The 17,936-nt window shown below is 34.4% G+C and overlaps 1 protein-coding gene across 1 annotated transcript; it reads left to right on the forward strand.

Annotated features, from left to right (window-relative positions):
- The first annotated feature begins 885 nt into the window (after positions 1–885).
- On the forward strand, positions 886–5,890 carry LOC112797201 (putative pentatricopeptide repeat-containing protein At5g09950). Its single transcript, XM_025840017.3, has one exon. It carries the CDS (start codon positions 1,442–1,444, stop codon positions 4,574–4,576), a length of 3,135 nt encoding a protein of 1,044 aa, XP_025695802.1. The 5' UTR covers positions 886–1,441; the 3' UTR covers positions 4,577–5,890.
- Positions 5,891–17,936: the final 12,046 nt, after the last annotated feature.

Raw genomic sequence — 17,936 nt, forward strand, 5'->3', positions numbered from 1 at the left:
ATACTAAAATAATTATAGAACATTTTCTTTTGTTTGACATTATCAAATTTATAGTACTCTCTTTTGTATTTTTATTTTTTATTGTATTTGTTTTATTTATATAATAAATATTTTTTATTTTTTTATATGTACTAATTTTGTATTTATTTAATTTATATGTACTAATTTTGTATATGATATTATTTTTTATGTATTTTATTAATATTTTATCTTTTAATTTAATATTTATTAATTTTTTATGTATTAAAATATATATTTTTTACTTTTATATGTTACTTTAATTTAGTAAGTAAATATTAATTTTATTATAAAATTATGATTTAATTATTCTTTTGGTCTTTATAGTTTCGCAAAATTTTTAATTAGGTTATTATCCTTTTTTTCTTTTAATTGGTCCTGCAACATTTTTTGTTTTCAATTAGGTCCCTCTTAATAATAATTGGCTTGATTGTATAAGGACCCAACTAAAAAAATTAGTACAAAGATTTAAATAAAAAGAAAAAAATGTAGAAACTCAATTAAAAGGAAAAAAAAGTATAAGAACCTAATTAAATATTTTGCGAAACTATAGAAATTAATAGAATAATTGAAATTAAAATTAATTAATGAGATCTATTCAAATATTCAAAATAAAATAATAGAATAATATAAAAAATTATTTAAACTGATATTTTTATAATAATTTTTTATCCAAAAATAATTTTAAATAATATAATTTAAATAATATTTTTTATTATAATTTATTTTAATATAAAAATTCTCAAACAAAAGTTACTTTTAACACAAATTTATTTTTTATTAAGTTTGTAAAATCAATTTGTAAACTGAATTACAAACACGTACAAAATCGGTGGGAACCTATTTGACTTTGTTGGGTTTTGGCGTTTTGCGAAAACTGGGGAACGGGGTTTGAAGTTTTTTATTTGGAAAAACAAAACTAGTTCTGAAGCTACCCCACCCTCGTCTCTCTCTCTCAGCTAATCTCGGTTCACCGCCACCGCATGCTCGCCACCGTTGCCGCGCCTCTCGCCGGATCCTCCGCGTCGTGTGCTCGCGTCTCGCCTCTCTCCTCCGTCGGCTACTCGCGTCTCGCCGCGCCTCCCTCCGCCCGTGAGTGCTCGAGCTGTGCGTGGTTTTTGCTGCCTGCATTGCAGCGTGCGTGGTTGTCTGCTCGATTCTGCCACTGCCTGAATTGATTCTGCCTCTCAGTCTCACTTGAGTCTCGTCTCATCACACTCGCCGGCGTCTCAATGTCTTGTGGCCTTCCCTGGGCTCCTCGTCGCCGGCGGCAGAAGCAACTCGCGGGGTTGACTCTTGCTTCGTCGCCTTCCGCGGGGTTATATTTCTTTACCGCCATTTTTTGTTTCTAACCTATCAGTCCTTTCGGTGATCACCAGAACCCGTTTGAAGTAGAGGATGACTCGGTAGAGTGGCCAAAAGCATGAGATGTTTTGGCGGTACCTTATATCCACGCTGCCAAAGGCGACTCTTTTACAATTCAAGGCATGCTGTTACTGTCTTCCCACCTCCACAAAAGTTGCTTCATGACAAGTTATCCCACCACCAACTAAATTCTCCACCTTTGAGTTTGGAGTATCATGACTTGCTAGCCCAGCGATACAAAAGTTCTTCTTCCGTGAGAGATGCGCATCAGCTCCATTTGCAGTTATACAAGACTGGGTTTTCCAGTGATGTTTTCCTGTCCAATACTCTTGTCAACATTTATGTCAGAATTGGCAATTTGTTTTGCGCCCGGAAGCTGTTTGCTGAAATGCCTCAAAGGAACACTGTTTCCTGGTCTTGTTTGATTTCAGGATATGCACAAAATGGCATGCCTGATGACGCTTGTATTTTATTCAAAGAGATGATTTCTGCTGGCCTCATGCCAAATCACTATGCCATTGGTAGTGCCCTTCGAGCTTGCCAAGACGGAGGTCCAACTAGGCTTAAACTCGGCATGGATATTCATGCCTTAATTTCTAAGTCTCCATTTTCTTCAGACATAATCTTGTCTAATGTGCTCATGTCCATGTATTCAAATTGCTCCGGTTCCATTGATGATGCTCGCCGTGTTTTTGATGAAATACAAATTAAGAACTCCACATCATGGAATTCTATTATTTCAGTGTATTGCCGTAGGGGGGATCCAACTTCTGCTTTTGAGCTATTTTCAAGCATGCAAAGGGAAGCCACAGAGCTCACCTTTACGCCTAATGAATATACCTTCTGTAGCTTAGTAACTGCTGCATGCTCTGTGTTTGACTGTCGATTGATTTTGCTTGAGCAGATTTTAACAAGGATTGAGAAATCCGGATTTCTACAAGATTTGTATGTTGGTAGTGCATTAGTCAATGGCTTTGCAAGATACGGCTTAACTGAATGGGCAAAAATAATTGTTCGGCAGATGCGTGATATGAATGTAGTGACTATGAATGGGTTAATGGTTGGATTGACAAGGCAGCACCAGGGTGAAGAAGCAGCTAACATATTCAAGGAAATGAAAGATATGGTTCAAATAAACGCAGAATCTTATGTGGTTCTTCTAAGTGCTTTAACTGAATTCTCAAATTTGAATGAAGGCAAGAGAAAGGGTCAAGAGGTTCATGCTTATTTGATTCGCAGAGAATTATTTGATTTCTGGATTCCGATTGGAAATGCACTTGTTAATCTGTATGCAAAATGTGGTGCCGTCCATAATGCTTGCTCAATTTTTCAACTCATGCCTAATAAAGATATTGTCTCGTGGAATTCTATGATCTCTGGCCTTGACCATAATGAGCAATTTGAGGAAGCAGTTGCCTGTTTTAATACAATGAGGAGACATGGAATGGTGCCCTCAAATTTCTCAGTTATTAGCACTTTGAGTTCCTGTGCAAGCCTGGGTTGGATCATGTTAGGACGACAGATACATGGTGAAGGGATTAAATTGGGGCTTGATTCGGATGTTTCAGTTTCAAATGCTATTCTTACGTTATATGCAGAAACTGATTATATGAATGAGTGTCGGAAAGTATTTTTTCAGATGCCAGAGTATGATCAGATTTCTTGGAATTCTTTCATTGGTGCACTAGCAACTTCAGAAACATCTGTTTCAGAGGCTACAAAATATTTCCTGGAGATGTTGCGAGCCGGGTGGAGGCCTAATAGAGTCACATTTATAAATATTTTAGCAGCAGTTTCTTCTCTTTCACTTCTTGAATTGGGCCGTCAAATCCATACCTTGATATTAAAATATTCTGCTTCTGATGACAATGCCATTGAGAATGCACTGCTAGCTTTCTACGGAAAGTCTGGGCAGATGGAGGACTGTGAGACTATCTTTTCCAGAATGTCTGAGCGAAGAGACGAAGTCAGTTGGAATTCCATGATTTCTGGATATATACACAATGACACCCTGCACAAGGCCATGGATTTGGTATCGCACATGATGCAAGAGGGCCAAAGATTGGATGGTTTCACTCTTGCCACTGTTTTGAGTGCATGTGCTTCAGTTGCAACTTTAGAGCGTGGTATGGAAGTCCATGCATGTGCTATAAGAGCTTGTTTAGAAACTGATGTTGTTGTAGGTAGTGCACTAGTTGACATGTATGCAAAGTGTGGAAAGATAGATTATGCGTCAAGATTCTTTGAATTGATGCCTGTGCGCAACATGTATTCTTGGAATTCAATGATATCAGGCTATGCACGTCATGGACATGGACAAAAGGCTTTAAAGCTTTTCACAGAGATGAAACAGCAAGGGCAATTGCCAGATCATGTTACCTTTGTTGGGGTCCTATCAGCTTGTAGTCATGTAGGTTTAGTTGATGAAGGACTTAAGCATTTCAAGTCAATGAATGAAGTATATGGACTAGCACCTCGAATAGAGCACTTTTCTTGTATGGCAGACCTCCTTGGGCGAGCAGGTGATGTCAACAGGCTAGATGACTTTATCAAAACAATGCCAATGGATCCTAATGTTCTCATTTGGAGAACAGTTTTAGGAGCATGTTGTCGAACAAATGGCCGAAATACAGAGCTAGGACGGAAGGCTGCCAAGATGCTTATTCAGCTAGAGCCCCAGAATGCTGTGAACTATGTGCTGCTTTCGAACATGTATGCTGCTGGCGGGATGTGGGGAGATGTGGCGGAGGCAAGGCTGGCAATGAGGAAGGCTGCAGTGAAGAAGGAAGCTGGGTGTAGTTGGGTGACAATGAAGGATGAAGTTCATGTATTTGTGGCTGGGGATCAAACACATCCGGAAAAAGATAAAATCTACGAAAAACTGAAGGAGCTAATGAAGAAAATAAGGGATGCTGGATATGTGCCTGAAAGCAAATACGCACTCTATGACGTTGAACTTGAAAACAAAGAAGAGCTGTTGAGCTATCATAGTGAAAAGTTGGCAATTGCTTTTGTTCTCACTCGCAAGTCTGAATTACCAATCAGGATAATGAAGAACCTTCGGGTTTGTGGGGACTGTCACACTGCTTTCAAATATATATCAAAGATTGTTAATCGGCAGATAGTTCTGCGAGATTCCAATAGATTTCACCATTTTGATGGTGGCGCATGTTCTTGTGGGGATTATTGGTGACTGACAGTAATAAATTATGCCGTTTCTTTGGATATGATGAAACCAGGTTGACAATGACCCAAGTGATGTCAATTCACCTATCATAGTGAATAAAATTAGAGATAGAGATAGACATTGAATAGGAGCCATATCATAATGTGGAAGTTTGATGACATTTTTCTTGAAGAAATACAGAAATAGGCAATAAGATGCCATTTTTGGGAACTTTGAGTAATGAGAAAGGAGAGTGTCCTCAAATGCTGTTCACTATTGTACTTGTAAGTGCACTGCAGAGAAGTTTCTTAGATAAACCTTGTATTCCACGACTCAAGGTGCCGTTCACATGCGCCTGTGGACAAGATGGTGGCCATGCAGAAAGTAAAGTTCTCAGCCGGTTACACAGCTAAGTGCTGTGATGTTTGTCAGGTCAATTGAACTGAAAATTGGAGTACAGATGTCAGAAATTCTATTAAGTAATCAAAAGAAATTATTGCTCGGAGTAAATATGGCTATAGGTTAAGAACAGAAACGATGAAGAATTATTGTTGATTAGTACCATAAAGAAACATTTCTAAATAGGAACGAAAATGTATTGATTAGTTTCTGTAAAGAAATTTGATGAATACCTAGGAAATATATGCTGGCTGTGGATCTTTATATCTGCTTGAATTTCATTTCTTATAGAAACACAAAGGTTTTCCATCTTTAGGTATGCAGTTGAGATGGTGATGGTATCCATTAGGTAACCCTCAGTGGTGCTTGACACAAACGAAAAAAGGGTTATTTAATGTATTACCATTGCATAAAGGATCCAGAAAGGCATTTTACTTTTGTATGAGCTTTTATTTTAATCTTTGTATACTATATTATCTAACTCATTGGCCTGAGAAAAGTTGGAGCTGAAAGGATACAACTTCCATGGAAAAGCAAGCTTCATACAAAGTTTGCTGTTCAAGGATAGTGCTGAATCTTATTCATGAATAAATGCGGTTAAAAGAGCATCAGTTTGAGCATCTAGAGATAGTACATCATGAAGACTGCCGTAGACATGTATGGCAGGATACAGAGCTGGTGCAGAGCTGGTGCTGCAGAACAGGATGCTGGACCAAAATGCTCAGTTAAACCTGATGGTGAGCTCTCGAAAACTGTAGTCAGAAGACTTTCTATTTGAGTTTCACAGTCCAAAAGTAGGCTTCTCTGTGAAAATGGATTAAGAAATTGTTAACTGATTCTCCATTTACAAACAGGAGGTTACATTATAACAAATGTTATAAACTGTACATTAGTTAGGATCAATATAGATGAGAAGAAATGAAGATTTTCTGTCCAAGAGTATATATATTACGTAATAGTTTGCATAAACCCTCTCAACCACCTATGTAATTTCAAGGATTTCTAATGAATGCCTGTAAAGCAGATTAACTTAAATCATATAAGTGCTTGCTCATTGTTGAAACTTGAGAGAATTTTTACCTCCTGCGTGGTCAATCTCCTGTCACTTTTGGCCTTTATTTAGGGTTCAAGCAACTCTCTCACAAGCTCCAGGCAATCCATGGTTGGAGTTGCCACATTGAGAATTGACCATCTTGGTTGTTACTAGCCAAAATTCAGACAATCATATGATTAAAAGTTTAAAACCATGTTGTCCCATTTGAAAAAATTCCAGTTAGTAACGATATGAGTAAAGTTAAAAGAATTTTCTCTTTTGATAAGTACACTGAAACCTCAGTCACATAGAACAGATATGTATGATTCTTGATAATAGATCTCAGAGTTTCCGATTTGATTCCTTAATAACTTTAAAGATATATTCTATTAATAAACTGTTATGTCCTTTTCTCGATGCAATTCTTATCTTAATATTATTCATTCTTCTTTCATCAATGAACTTAAAAAACTTCTGTTTGGTAGAGTTAGAACCTTTATTTGATTGTCACTCTGCATACTAAGCAGATGCATTACATGTCATGTATGTGGGTGGTGTAAAAGAGGAGAATTATATTTACAGATGATATAGCAATAGAGAGCTTACAGGATTATCACTGAGGGATGAAATTGGGATTCAACCAGGGACTGCCTTTTTTAAATCTTGGACTTCAACAACTAGGGCATCCCCTTGGTTCTCACGGAAACTGAATTTACATGCCAGTGTAAGATCTTTAACATTATTAATAACATTACATATTTACATGTACTGCATCCTGGTATCAGAAGGCAGAACATAGTGATTACAACAACAGCAATAACAATAAGGTTGGCTACATGGATTAAACAATGTTATTGAGTTCTATTATGTATCATGTCTATAAAGAGATTGTTTACATGTAGATATCGTTTGACCACTTCATGGATGGTCTTCCTAGGTCTTCCTTTGCTTTTTACTCTTTGTTCATCTTCTATCTCATCCACCCTCCTAACTGGGTGCTCTGTCGGTCTTCTTCTCAGATGTCCAAACCATATGTGATTCTACCATCTTTTTCACAATATGTGCTACTCCATCTCTCTCTCTTATATCTTCATTCTTTATTTTATCCAATCGCGTATGACCACTCATCTATCTCAACATCTTTATCTCTACCACACTTAACTTATGTTCGTATTCCTCTTTGGCTGCCCAACACTCTGTACCATAAAACATAGCCAGTCTGATAGTGGTACGGTAGAATTTATCTTTAAGTTTTAAAGACACTTTTTTATTACATATAAAACCAGACGCATTCCACCATTTTAACCAACCTGTTTGGATTTTATGATTTACATCCTATTCAATATCTCCATTATCTTGTATGATACACCCAAAATACTTAAAACTTTTAATTTTTTGTAAGATGTTTTCTCCAATCTTCACTTCTGTATGAGGGTTTCTGCTTCGGCGACCGAACTTACATCCTATATATTCCGTCTTACTACGGCTTATGCGCAGATCATACACTTCTAGAGCTTCTCTCCATAAATTCAACTTCTTATTTAGGTGTTTCCTTGACTCTCCCATAAGGACGATATCATCGGCAAAAAGCATGCAGAAAGGCACAGGTTTTTGGATATGCTCTATGAGTACTTCGAAGACTAATGTGAAAAAGTATGGACTTAAGGATGATCCCTGGTATAATTCTATACCAATACGAAATTTCTCTGTCACACTACTTTGAGTCTTCACACTAGCTGTATCTCCATCATACATGTCTTTAATTGCAGGCATATATGCGATCCTTACTTTCTTCTTTTCCAAAATCTTCTATAAGACTTCTTTTGGCATCCTATCGTACGATTTTTCCAAATCAATAAACATTATATGTAGATTTTTTTATTACTACGATATCTCTCTATCATCTTTTTTAACAAGTATATCGGTTCAGTGGTAGATCTACCTGACATAAAACTAAATTAGTTCTCTGTTACTTGTGTCTCTTGTCTCAGTCTCCGTTCTATCACTCTTTTCCATAATTTCATGGTATGACTCATTAGCTTGATTCCTCTATAGTTTTTGCAACTTTGTATATCCTCCATATTCTTGTAGATAAAGTACCAATGTGCTCTTTCTCCACTCATCAGACATCTTCTTTAATCTTAAAATCTCATTAAAAAGTTTGTTTAACTAACTGATGCCTCTCTCTAAGGTTCTTCCAAACTTCAGTTGAAATATTATCGGGTCTTACTGTCCTGCCATTTTTCATTTGCTTTAGAGCCTCTTTTACCTCGTGCATAACCGACCAAAGCTCGGAAGAGTCTTCTGTCTTTCATTAAATAACTCGTAGAAGTAGCTCTTCCACCTTTCATTGATCTTCTCTTCTTGAGCCAAAACCTCTCCGTTTTTATCCTTTATGCACTTAACCTGATCCAAGTCTTTCGTTCTTCTTTCACGGCTCTTTGCGATTCTGTATATATCTTTTTCTCCTTTCTTCATGCCTAAATACTGGTAGAGACCCTCAGCAGAACATAATGATTATTGTATGATTTTTAACTATTCAAATTAGTCAATCCAACAAAGTTTCTTCATCAGTTGTCATGATTCTAGATCCTGCTATGATGCATTTGCAAAACATTCATAGACTACAATATTTCACTAGTTTCCTAACAGCAGGACAATTACAAACATTTGTCCCAATTATTCAAGATCATGAACGCATAACTGGATAAGTAAGCTATATGATTCTGCTTAGATGTATAATTACCTTCCACTCTTATTTTGCCTACAACCTTCTTCATCTTCAGGGGAAATGTTTGTTTTGAATTACTTGCATTTATGCCTTCAGTTGCTTTTACTTTTACACCTCGAGGTTGCAACAAGAAGTCATGCAATCTATAGATGAAGGCAATGAAGTGTAAATTTTAAAATGAAATGGGACCCACCCAAAGGCACTTGGAAGAGCCAGGCACTCATCTTTCAAAAACTCTGGTGCCTCAGTGCAGCCTCTTGCCCATGCTTGCAAGGCATCATAAGTGATAAGGGTTTGCCAGGCATATTGACTATTGCAACTGCTGAAATAACATGGCATAAAAGGAACAGGGTACGAATCTGAGGTTTATTTTTCTTGAATAAGAGTTCATACTCAGCTAGAAAAAATCAAGGCTTGTTTCAAAATAAGGTAATGATATATATATAAAGTTTTACATAAAGTGCATGAAGTTAAGGTTGACAGCGCCGTCTGTCTTTCCGTGTCCTCTATTATAGTTCTATCTTGTCTGCTTGTAATTTGTGAAAACTGTACAGAAGCAATTACTAGCAAGTAGCAAGATAGCGTGATAGGAAGGACATATTTTGCTTTGTTTGACAAATAAATTGAAAAATCAAATGCAGCAGCTGCTGGAGTTGGCTCTATCTACGAAGGCGACGAACGCATATAGTATACACGGCAGTCACTACTCACTACACCAACCAAAATAATATTTCTCTATTTAAACATTTCATAACTAAGCTGAATTGTTTATGAAGGAAGATGGCGGCAATTGATCCACATAAGGGCAAGCAAAGTGTTTCCTCTGACCCCCTGAGCTGGGGCCTAGCAGCGGATTCACTCAAGGGCAGCCACTTTCATGAGATCAAACGCAGGGTTGCTCACCGCGGAGAAGACTGCCTCACCGGACAAAAAATTCATGAAAGTATTTACAGCAATTTGTCAAGGAAATTTTTTTTACTCCATTCTAGACTGCCTCAAACAATGGTACGAGGTTCCCATCTCGGTTTTCTAGCTTTCTAGCTGCTGTCTTTGTAGTTTGTACTTGTCACTAGTGTTGAATTTAGTTTAACTATCAAATAAAGACGTCTCTACCCATCAGATTAGATGTTTGTGTTAACCAATGTGCTTCTCCCCACTACCCGCGAGGATGCTTCTGAGTCTTTTGTGTAGATGAGGCAAAGAAAAATGCTAGAACCATTAAAATTTATTGTTTTTGGTCATCACTTAGCCATCAATTCAATTTCTTTGGTCTAGTTTCTTTAGTCTAATAATTTAATAACATAATTTATCCTATATTTTTAAACATTAATGGCTAACTGATGGCTAAAACTAATAAATTATGATAGCCTTCTAACATTCCTTCATTATAATTTTTGTAAAATAAATTTTGTTTCATTATTTAAACTTTGACAATTATTATTTATAACAGTTGGGTTACAATCCAAACAATTTTCTATCTAAATCCAACCAAGCAGACCAAATACCAAAAAAATCCAATCTCATTAATGAACGTGTATTACACGCACAGAAACTCCCCAAACGTTACCAATTTATTTGTGCTTGAATATGAAAAAAATGTGCATCCTTCACACTTGAAACTGTTATTGGAGAATTTCAAATCTCTCAAAATCTCTCAAACCTCGTATTTTCTACTACTGCGAATCAAGTGTAGCTTTCGATACGAAGAACAGACAAAAATAAGAACAAAGACTCCGCAAAGTATGAAAAAAACTATTGTTATTATATTCATTTAATTTCTCGCAAATCTTGCGTTTCTCCTAGTTCGATTTAAGGTTTAGTGGATTGAGTTGGTTCGTTTAGTAGATCGAGTTTCTCTGATTCCATTTTTTCTCTTAACTAGGGCATACGAATGAAAATGTGTTAGTTTATTGGTTCTGATAAATAATTCGGTTCATCACCTAGTTTAATTGAGTTCATTTGCACGCAGAAATGCTTTTCTTACTGATTGAATGTTTATCTCATTTTGTTCAAATATGAATAGAATTCGCTTCTTTGGGGAATCGAGTTAGGTTCACTTGAGTTCATTTGCAAGCAGAAATGATTTGAAATGTGCTTTTCTTGTTGATTGAATGTTTATCACTTTTTATTCAAATACGAATAGAATTCAGTTCATTTGGTTCATCGGAGAATTGAATTAGGTTCACTTAATTTTACTGTTAAGTGTTTATTTGAGTTCATCTGCAAGCAAAAATGATTTGAAATATGCTTTTCTTGCTAATTAAATGTTTATCACCTTTTGTTCAAGTTTGAATCGAATTCGGTTCATTAGGTTCATTTGAGATTTGAGTTAGGTTCACTTGATTCTACTGTTAAGTGAAGTTCACCTGTTAAGTATTGACCAAATTTTTTTGTCCTTACATCAAAAATAAAAAAGATGACGATCACAAAAAAAAGAGAAGCCACACTATAAAGTAAGCATATACACATTAAATAAACTCTATTTTTGTATTATAAATATATCATAACATACTATTTTAAATCCTTGCATAAAACTCACGATTTGAGATGCCAAACAAAATCAATAGCTAAGGTATTTAAAGAAATGAATAAAGAAAAGAAAAATATTGTGAAAGAAATCGGATTCGGTACGCTGGCACATATCCCGGAAATGAGCATCTCTTACAAGCTCTTGAGGGAATTGATTCGTTGCTATGATACCTATCATGGATAAGAGATCGCTGGGTATAAATTTCAGCGGTATTATACTTTCCACCTTTTACATTTGTATTTTTTTTATCTTTTTGTTATTCCTTAAGTTATTTCGGTTTATTCCCTGCTTTATTTTAGATTCATTTGAATACAGAAAATGAAACTGAGCATTTTTTTACTGATTTGTTTATATTAAAATATTGTAGGAGATCATTTTCCTGAAAAAGTTGAGTACAACAAACTGAATGAGGAACAGAAGGAGATAATTTACAACTTTAAAGGTGCTATTTTGACATCTTTGACAAAATCTGTCATTGATATGAGTGTTGAATGGGAGGAGAACTGGCTGAAATTCAAGAGCAATTTTGTCATCTTCGTCCAAAAATGCTTCTTGCTACCAACAACAGTAAGTACGATCTCCCTGATCCATAAGCCGCATGCCCTTCATGTGGACACCATCCGACGATGGAATTGGGTGTCTCATGTACTGAGTTTCCTGAGGAAGGGAAGCCCAGAGAAAAGGAAAAAAACTTTTTGTTGATGGCTGTGTCTTTGTTTTAATGTTAATATATTTTCATGAATCGAAGTTTCCTCGACCAGAAGCAGATGACGCTCCTAGGCCACCATGGGTAGCCTATTGGACACGGAGGAATCTGATTAATTGGATTTTTTTGGAACAACTGATGAAATGATAAATAAAAAAAATTTTCCCTTGAAATTTCAATTCAGATGTTTCTAAAAATACTGTGCTAATTAAATAAGTTTATGTTTTAGGGACTTGTGAACAGAGCGGAATTGAGGGGAGAAGAAATAGAAGAAAAGAATGTGAAAAAGAAAACAATTTTTCTGAAGGGGAAAAAAAGGAAAAGGAGAAGAAAGAAAAAAAGAAAATTGTCATTTTGGATTCGTCTTCAGAAGAAGACAGTTTTTCTGAATCTGAGTATACTTCTCACCATCGATTATTGAAAACTATCTATTTGTTTAAAGTTTTATATTGTTATTTTAATAAAGCTTTTGTTATGTGTTGCAGAGAGAAGAAGAAATTGAGAAAACATCATCAAAGAAAAGAAAACAACCACAAAGGGTAGTGAAAAAACAAACTAAATTAAGGAAGACCGTTCTGATAGATTCGGAAAGCAAAACTGAATCAGAAGACGAGTGAGTTTTGGAAAAGATTATTTTCGGTTCATTGCTACATTTATTTGAGGTTCATTTGGTTTAGTTTTGTTTGTATTTACTTAAAATTGTTCATGTGTGCTTGTTAAGTTAATTACAGCTCTGATATTTGTCTCTGGTATACATTCGATGTGTTTTTTTATGATTGACATTGTTTGACTGCTAGTTCAAATTTGAAATAAATTCGATTCATTTATTTTTTAACTATGTTTCATCCTGGTTTAAGTGAAAATTTATTGTATAAATTTTTAGAAATGAACAAGTAGAGGAGACGGCTGCTAAAAAAACAAAACAAATGTTGGAGCTAAAAAAAATAAAAAGAAAAAATGATGGAGATGGAAAAATAAATGTTATTCTGGATAACTGTGACTCAATAGATGCGCGATAGGATTTATCGTAGACGTAAGATTGAGTTTCTTATATAGAGTTCTTTTTTTCTTTTTCTGCTAACATTTTCTAAAACTTCATGTAATTTCTTTAGATTTACTAAATAATATTTTTTTTCTTAGACTGCCGACTATAAATTTGAGCAGCGAACCTGTGTTACAAACACAGATGAGCTCAACACCGTCTGTAAATGCACTAAGCAATACCAAGTAATTCCTCTTAACTCTTATTTACATCTTGTGCTTTAGTTTAGAATATTTTGGTTGATAATTTTAGTTTCATATCTTTTTTCTTAGAAAAAATACCCCTGAAATCCCTGGTTACAATTTTTAGAACAAAAAATTGAATGAAAAACAGAGTTTTGTGAGGTTCAAATATGGAGTAAATTCGGTTCATTTTAGATTTAATTGAGGTTTATTTGAATCTAAAAATAAATTTAATGTATTTTTAATCTTTGTTCATAATTTCATTGACACATGTGTCTTTTGTGTCTAACCGTCTCTTAATAAAAAATAAAAATTCTTCTCTGGACACGCGTAGACACACCTAAATACCATAACATGTCCGCATGTCCAGTCTTATTCTTAACATATATTTTTAAAATAAATTTAGATATAGTATATATTATTATTTATTAAAATAAAAAAAATTTAAATACTTGATATAATTAAAATAAGATATTAAAAATAATTAAAAATTTTAATTTATATTTTAATATCAATAAAATATCAAAATACTATTATGATTTATCTAAAAAATACTTTATATTTTATATTTATGCGTGTCTCCATGTCATGTAAGATTTTAAAATTTGCGTGTCAGTGTGTCTCGTGTCGTGTCATGTCCCGTGTCCGTGTCAGTTTCCGTGCATCATAGGTTTTAATGGTATAGGTTAATAATTTTGGGTCACTATTGAACTCTTTTTTGTTTAATGCAATAGTCCTCCAGAATCACAACAGCAACCCTGTGGATAACCTCCGGCAAGACAATCGGAACAAGAAGCATCTCTTAATGTTTAAGTTTTGCTTAAAATCTTTTTTATTAGTTTTGATGGTATATAATAATACTTTCAGTTTATTCCATAGTTTATTTGAGATTCATTTGAATCGAGATATAATTTTGCTGTGTTTTTTTTTTATGATTGAGTCTAAATTACTACTTGTTCAAATCTGGAGTAACGGTTTATTACTTCATTTATTTGAGGTCCATTTGAATCCAGAAATGAATTTGATGTGTTCTTCTTGATGATTGAACTTTTTTTTATTGCTAATTCAAATATGAAGTAAATTTGGTTCATTATTAGACTCTTTTCTCTGTTTATTACAACTGTCCTCCGGAAGCCCAACACCAGGTTTGCGAAGAACCTTTCGCAAGGCAAACGGATCAAGAGCCTCCACAGAATGTATAAGTTTTAATTAATATCCTTTTCATTAGTTTTGATGTTATATCATAATGTTTTTTGGTTATTAATTAAAACTTTTCTCTGTCGTCTTGCAGTTCTCCCCCGTCCTTGGCATTGGGAAGATGATACACCTTCCTTCAGCCATGGCATAAGTCTCCCAACCTCCCAAATAAGTCCCTGATCTCTCAACCAAGAGTAACACAATTTGAAATGTTGCCAGATGCGGTGATAGATGTTGGGGTGACAGTAGCATTACTCTTTGCTGAAGGAACCAGTGCGAAGCCGATTTTGAGCACCCGTGAAAGGTATAAGACTTTGGAGAAAAAAGAGAAATAACAGAGGAGTTAACGGAGAAATGTTATCAATGAATGACACAATTAAAGTTTACAAAGATACAACCAATGAATATGACACGATATTCATGTTGGATCATGAAGTGCATTTGGAGGGGGCTAGATTGCACTTCATGTCTCTAACACCCGGATAAGATGTAGAAAATATGGTAAATTTTTTGCCTATTACATTAACATTAATGATTTTTTTAAAAACTTTTATACCCATATATCTAATAAATTTTCTTTCTATAGGTGGTTAATGCAATATGTATGCTTCTCAACGACATAAAATGTCGTCGATTTTAGGAAGAAATATATTGTGTGCTGACAGATATTGTTGTAAGCCAAAGTTTTTATCCTTAAGTAATTTATTGGTTTTGATAAATAATTCAGTTTATCTGTTAGTTTGTTAAATTCATTTGCATGAAGAAATAAATTAAAAATGTGTTTTTCTTACTGATTGAATGTTAATGAATTTTTGTTCAAATCTGAGTTAAATTCGGTTCATTTGGGAATTGAGTTAGGTTCACTTGACACTAATACTAAGTATTCACCAAATATATTATTCCTTAAGAAATTCAGTTCATCATTTAGTTTAATTTGATTCATTTGCGATTTAATTGAGGTTCATTTTGCAGAATATAATGTTGGGACTCTATAACAAGAAATACATTGATCCAAACACTAAGAAGGCTTAACGGATCACTCAATATAAGGACTACCTTCCTTTTTTTACAAAAGAAAATTGGCATCGCATCCATTTGTAAGTTGTGATTTTTAAAACTTCTTTAATAATTATGCCGCTTGCCATCATTTAGACTGGAATATTCTATCATTTTTCAAAACTTCAGCTGTTTGTACCAGTTTGTCATAGAGGACATTGGTGGTTGTGGATTGCCGATGCTAAGAAGAAGGCCTTTTATATGCTTGATCCTGTCAAAAAAAAGAAAGATAAAATACCTCAATCAAGAATAACTTTAAACAAATTTGTTGTAAGTTATTTACATAATACATATTTATGTTGTAAATGATCTCTTATTTCTAGCCATTATCAATAACTTTTTGTATCCTTTTCAGGGCTTAATAGTATCGATGAGAGTTTATGCTGGGACAGAACCTTTGATGGAGGACGGAGAGGGCATTGAAGCACCATGTATCACGATCAGTAGTCAACGAACAAAGTAAAATCTTTCTTTGCTATGGAGCTTTTATTAATGTGTTTTATTGTGTATTCTATTAATCATATTTTACTTTCTTATTTTTTTCTTAGTTATGATTGCGAGATATATGTGATGAAGTGGCTAGAAATAATTGATCCTGAAAATATTAAAAAAGGAAAGTATAAATGTAAAAACTGGAAACATGTAAGTAATTTCTAAAATAATTTATTTCGGTTCATTTCTTATTTTATTTGAGTTCAAATTAAGCAATTTCTTTCACTTGTATTGTAGGAAGAAATAGATGCTTTCAGATGAAAATGTGGTCCAACACTCCAACCATTCTCTTGCACAAGATAAATAAATTGAGAAATAAAGTCATTCAGACATCTGAAGCGATAAGACTTCCAAAACCATCTGCTGCCCTTTTAAGCCCTTTTTGTAAATTCACATGTGGGGATATAGAAAGTAAACAAATTATAGTTTCTTTGACTTAGCATAAAGAATTGTAATTAACACTACTTTATTTAACTTCTTGTAAAAAAAATACACTTCTTCTTTAATGTATATATGTTAATGTTAATGTAAATATTAATGTTAAATGTTACTGTTAATGTATATATTTATTGAAACTGTCTGGGCTACTGTTTTGAATAAATCTATGTTCACAATGGATAAATTCAATGTATTTATAAAACATCAAGAACCCTAAAAACACTAATGAACTAAAATTAATGCACTAAATGAACCGAAAAAGGTATATATCACTATTCAATTTCAGAAACACTTAAACTGTTTGAATAACACAATTGCAGAAAGCTAATTTAAAAAACAAAAAAGTGACTATTCAGTAAAAACATACCATGAATGAAAATTAACTCCCTAGAATTCAAATGAACCGAAATTTGTTCATACATAAATCAAAATTTATATTAATAAAAACTAAAACTTCTATAATTCTCTCCGGAATAATTCATATAGTGTGCATCATAAAGGCTGGAACTTGACTAAATCATTGATCCACCATCTAAAAGGTTCAACTGCAAAAATAAAAAATAAAAAAATAAGTTATATATTAGCAAAATGCACAAACAAATCTTTTCTAATCAAAAGCAAATCAATGTTGCCTCGCTTAGAGCTGGTTTTTTTTTTCCTTTTCTTTGTTGCATTTGAGATCTTTTTTCCATATTTGATTCCAATCCGTTCTTGGGATGACCTCTTATTCTAAAATGTGGGGGCTTTGAAGGTCGTTAACATCACTCAATGTCGCGTCTTCGTGAGATAACGAACTTTTACCTTTACTTTTTGCTTGATATTCTTGCATCTCCACTATGACATTATCAAAATCTCAGTGCAGAATTCCAGTCAGCTCCTTGGATTTTGACGCAAATTCGCAAATATTATGTGATCGAAATATCAAATCGTCAAATCTCTTACTTCTCGGCTCTAATAGAGGCTCGTCTTGGCTGCTCTTAATATGTGTGTGCCTCCTCTTTATATTCTTACTCGAGCATTCCAATATATATTTTGGTGCCAGTTTATCTACTCGTTCAAAGCTTAAGACACTCAGAGAATGACGACATAGTATACCTCTTGACTCAAACAACAAGCACTGGCACTTTACTTCTCGTGATACTGCGTCGTAAGTAACAAAAAACTTATTGAATGTGGACTTAGAAACCTGCTCTACAACTTCGTATGTCATAAAACCTAGAGTGAAATGCATTGATCCTGTGATGCAATTCACCTTTCCTCTGAATTGTGCTTGAACTTTTCTGAACTTCTCGTGAGTATATACATGTTGAAATTGAGCCTCTATAGCTGATTTTGTTGCACACGGTATCACGGTGTGAAAATCTGCAGTATCAAATTATCTCTCTCTTTGCTCTCTGCTTGCTAGGCGATTATTGTATTGGTTCACAAATTGAATCAAGGAGCTATTTCATGTGATAAACTTGTTAAAAAATGCATAATGCTCTCACTCCTTTGTGTTCTAGTGCTTCTCATCGCGGCCCAAAAATGGTGATCCAGATAAATTGGAATTCATAAATGACGATCTTCAAATAGCTCTACAAA

The sequence above is a fragment of the Arachis hypogaea genome, chromosome 4 (assembly GCF_003086295.3).
Source record: "Arachis hypogaea cultivar Tifrunner chromosome 4, arahy.Tifrunner.gnm2.J5K5, whole genome shotgun sequence".
Lineage (NCBI taxonomy): Eukaryota > Viridiplantae > Streptophyta > Magnoliopsida > Fabales > Fabaceae > Arachis > Arachis hypogaea.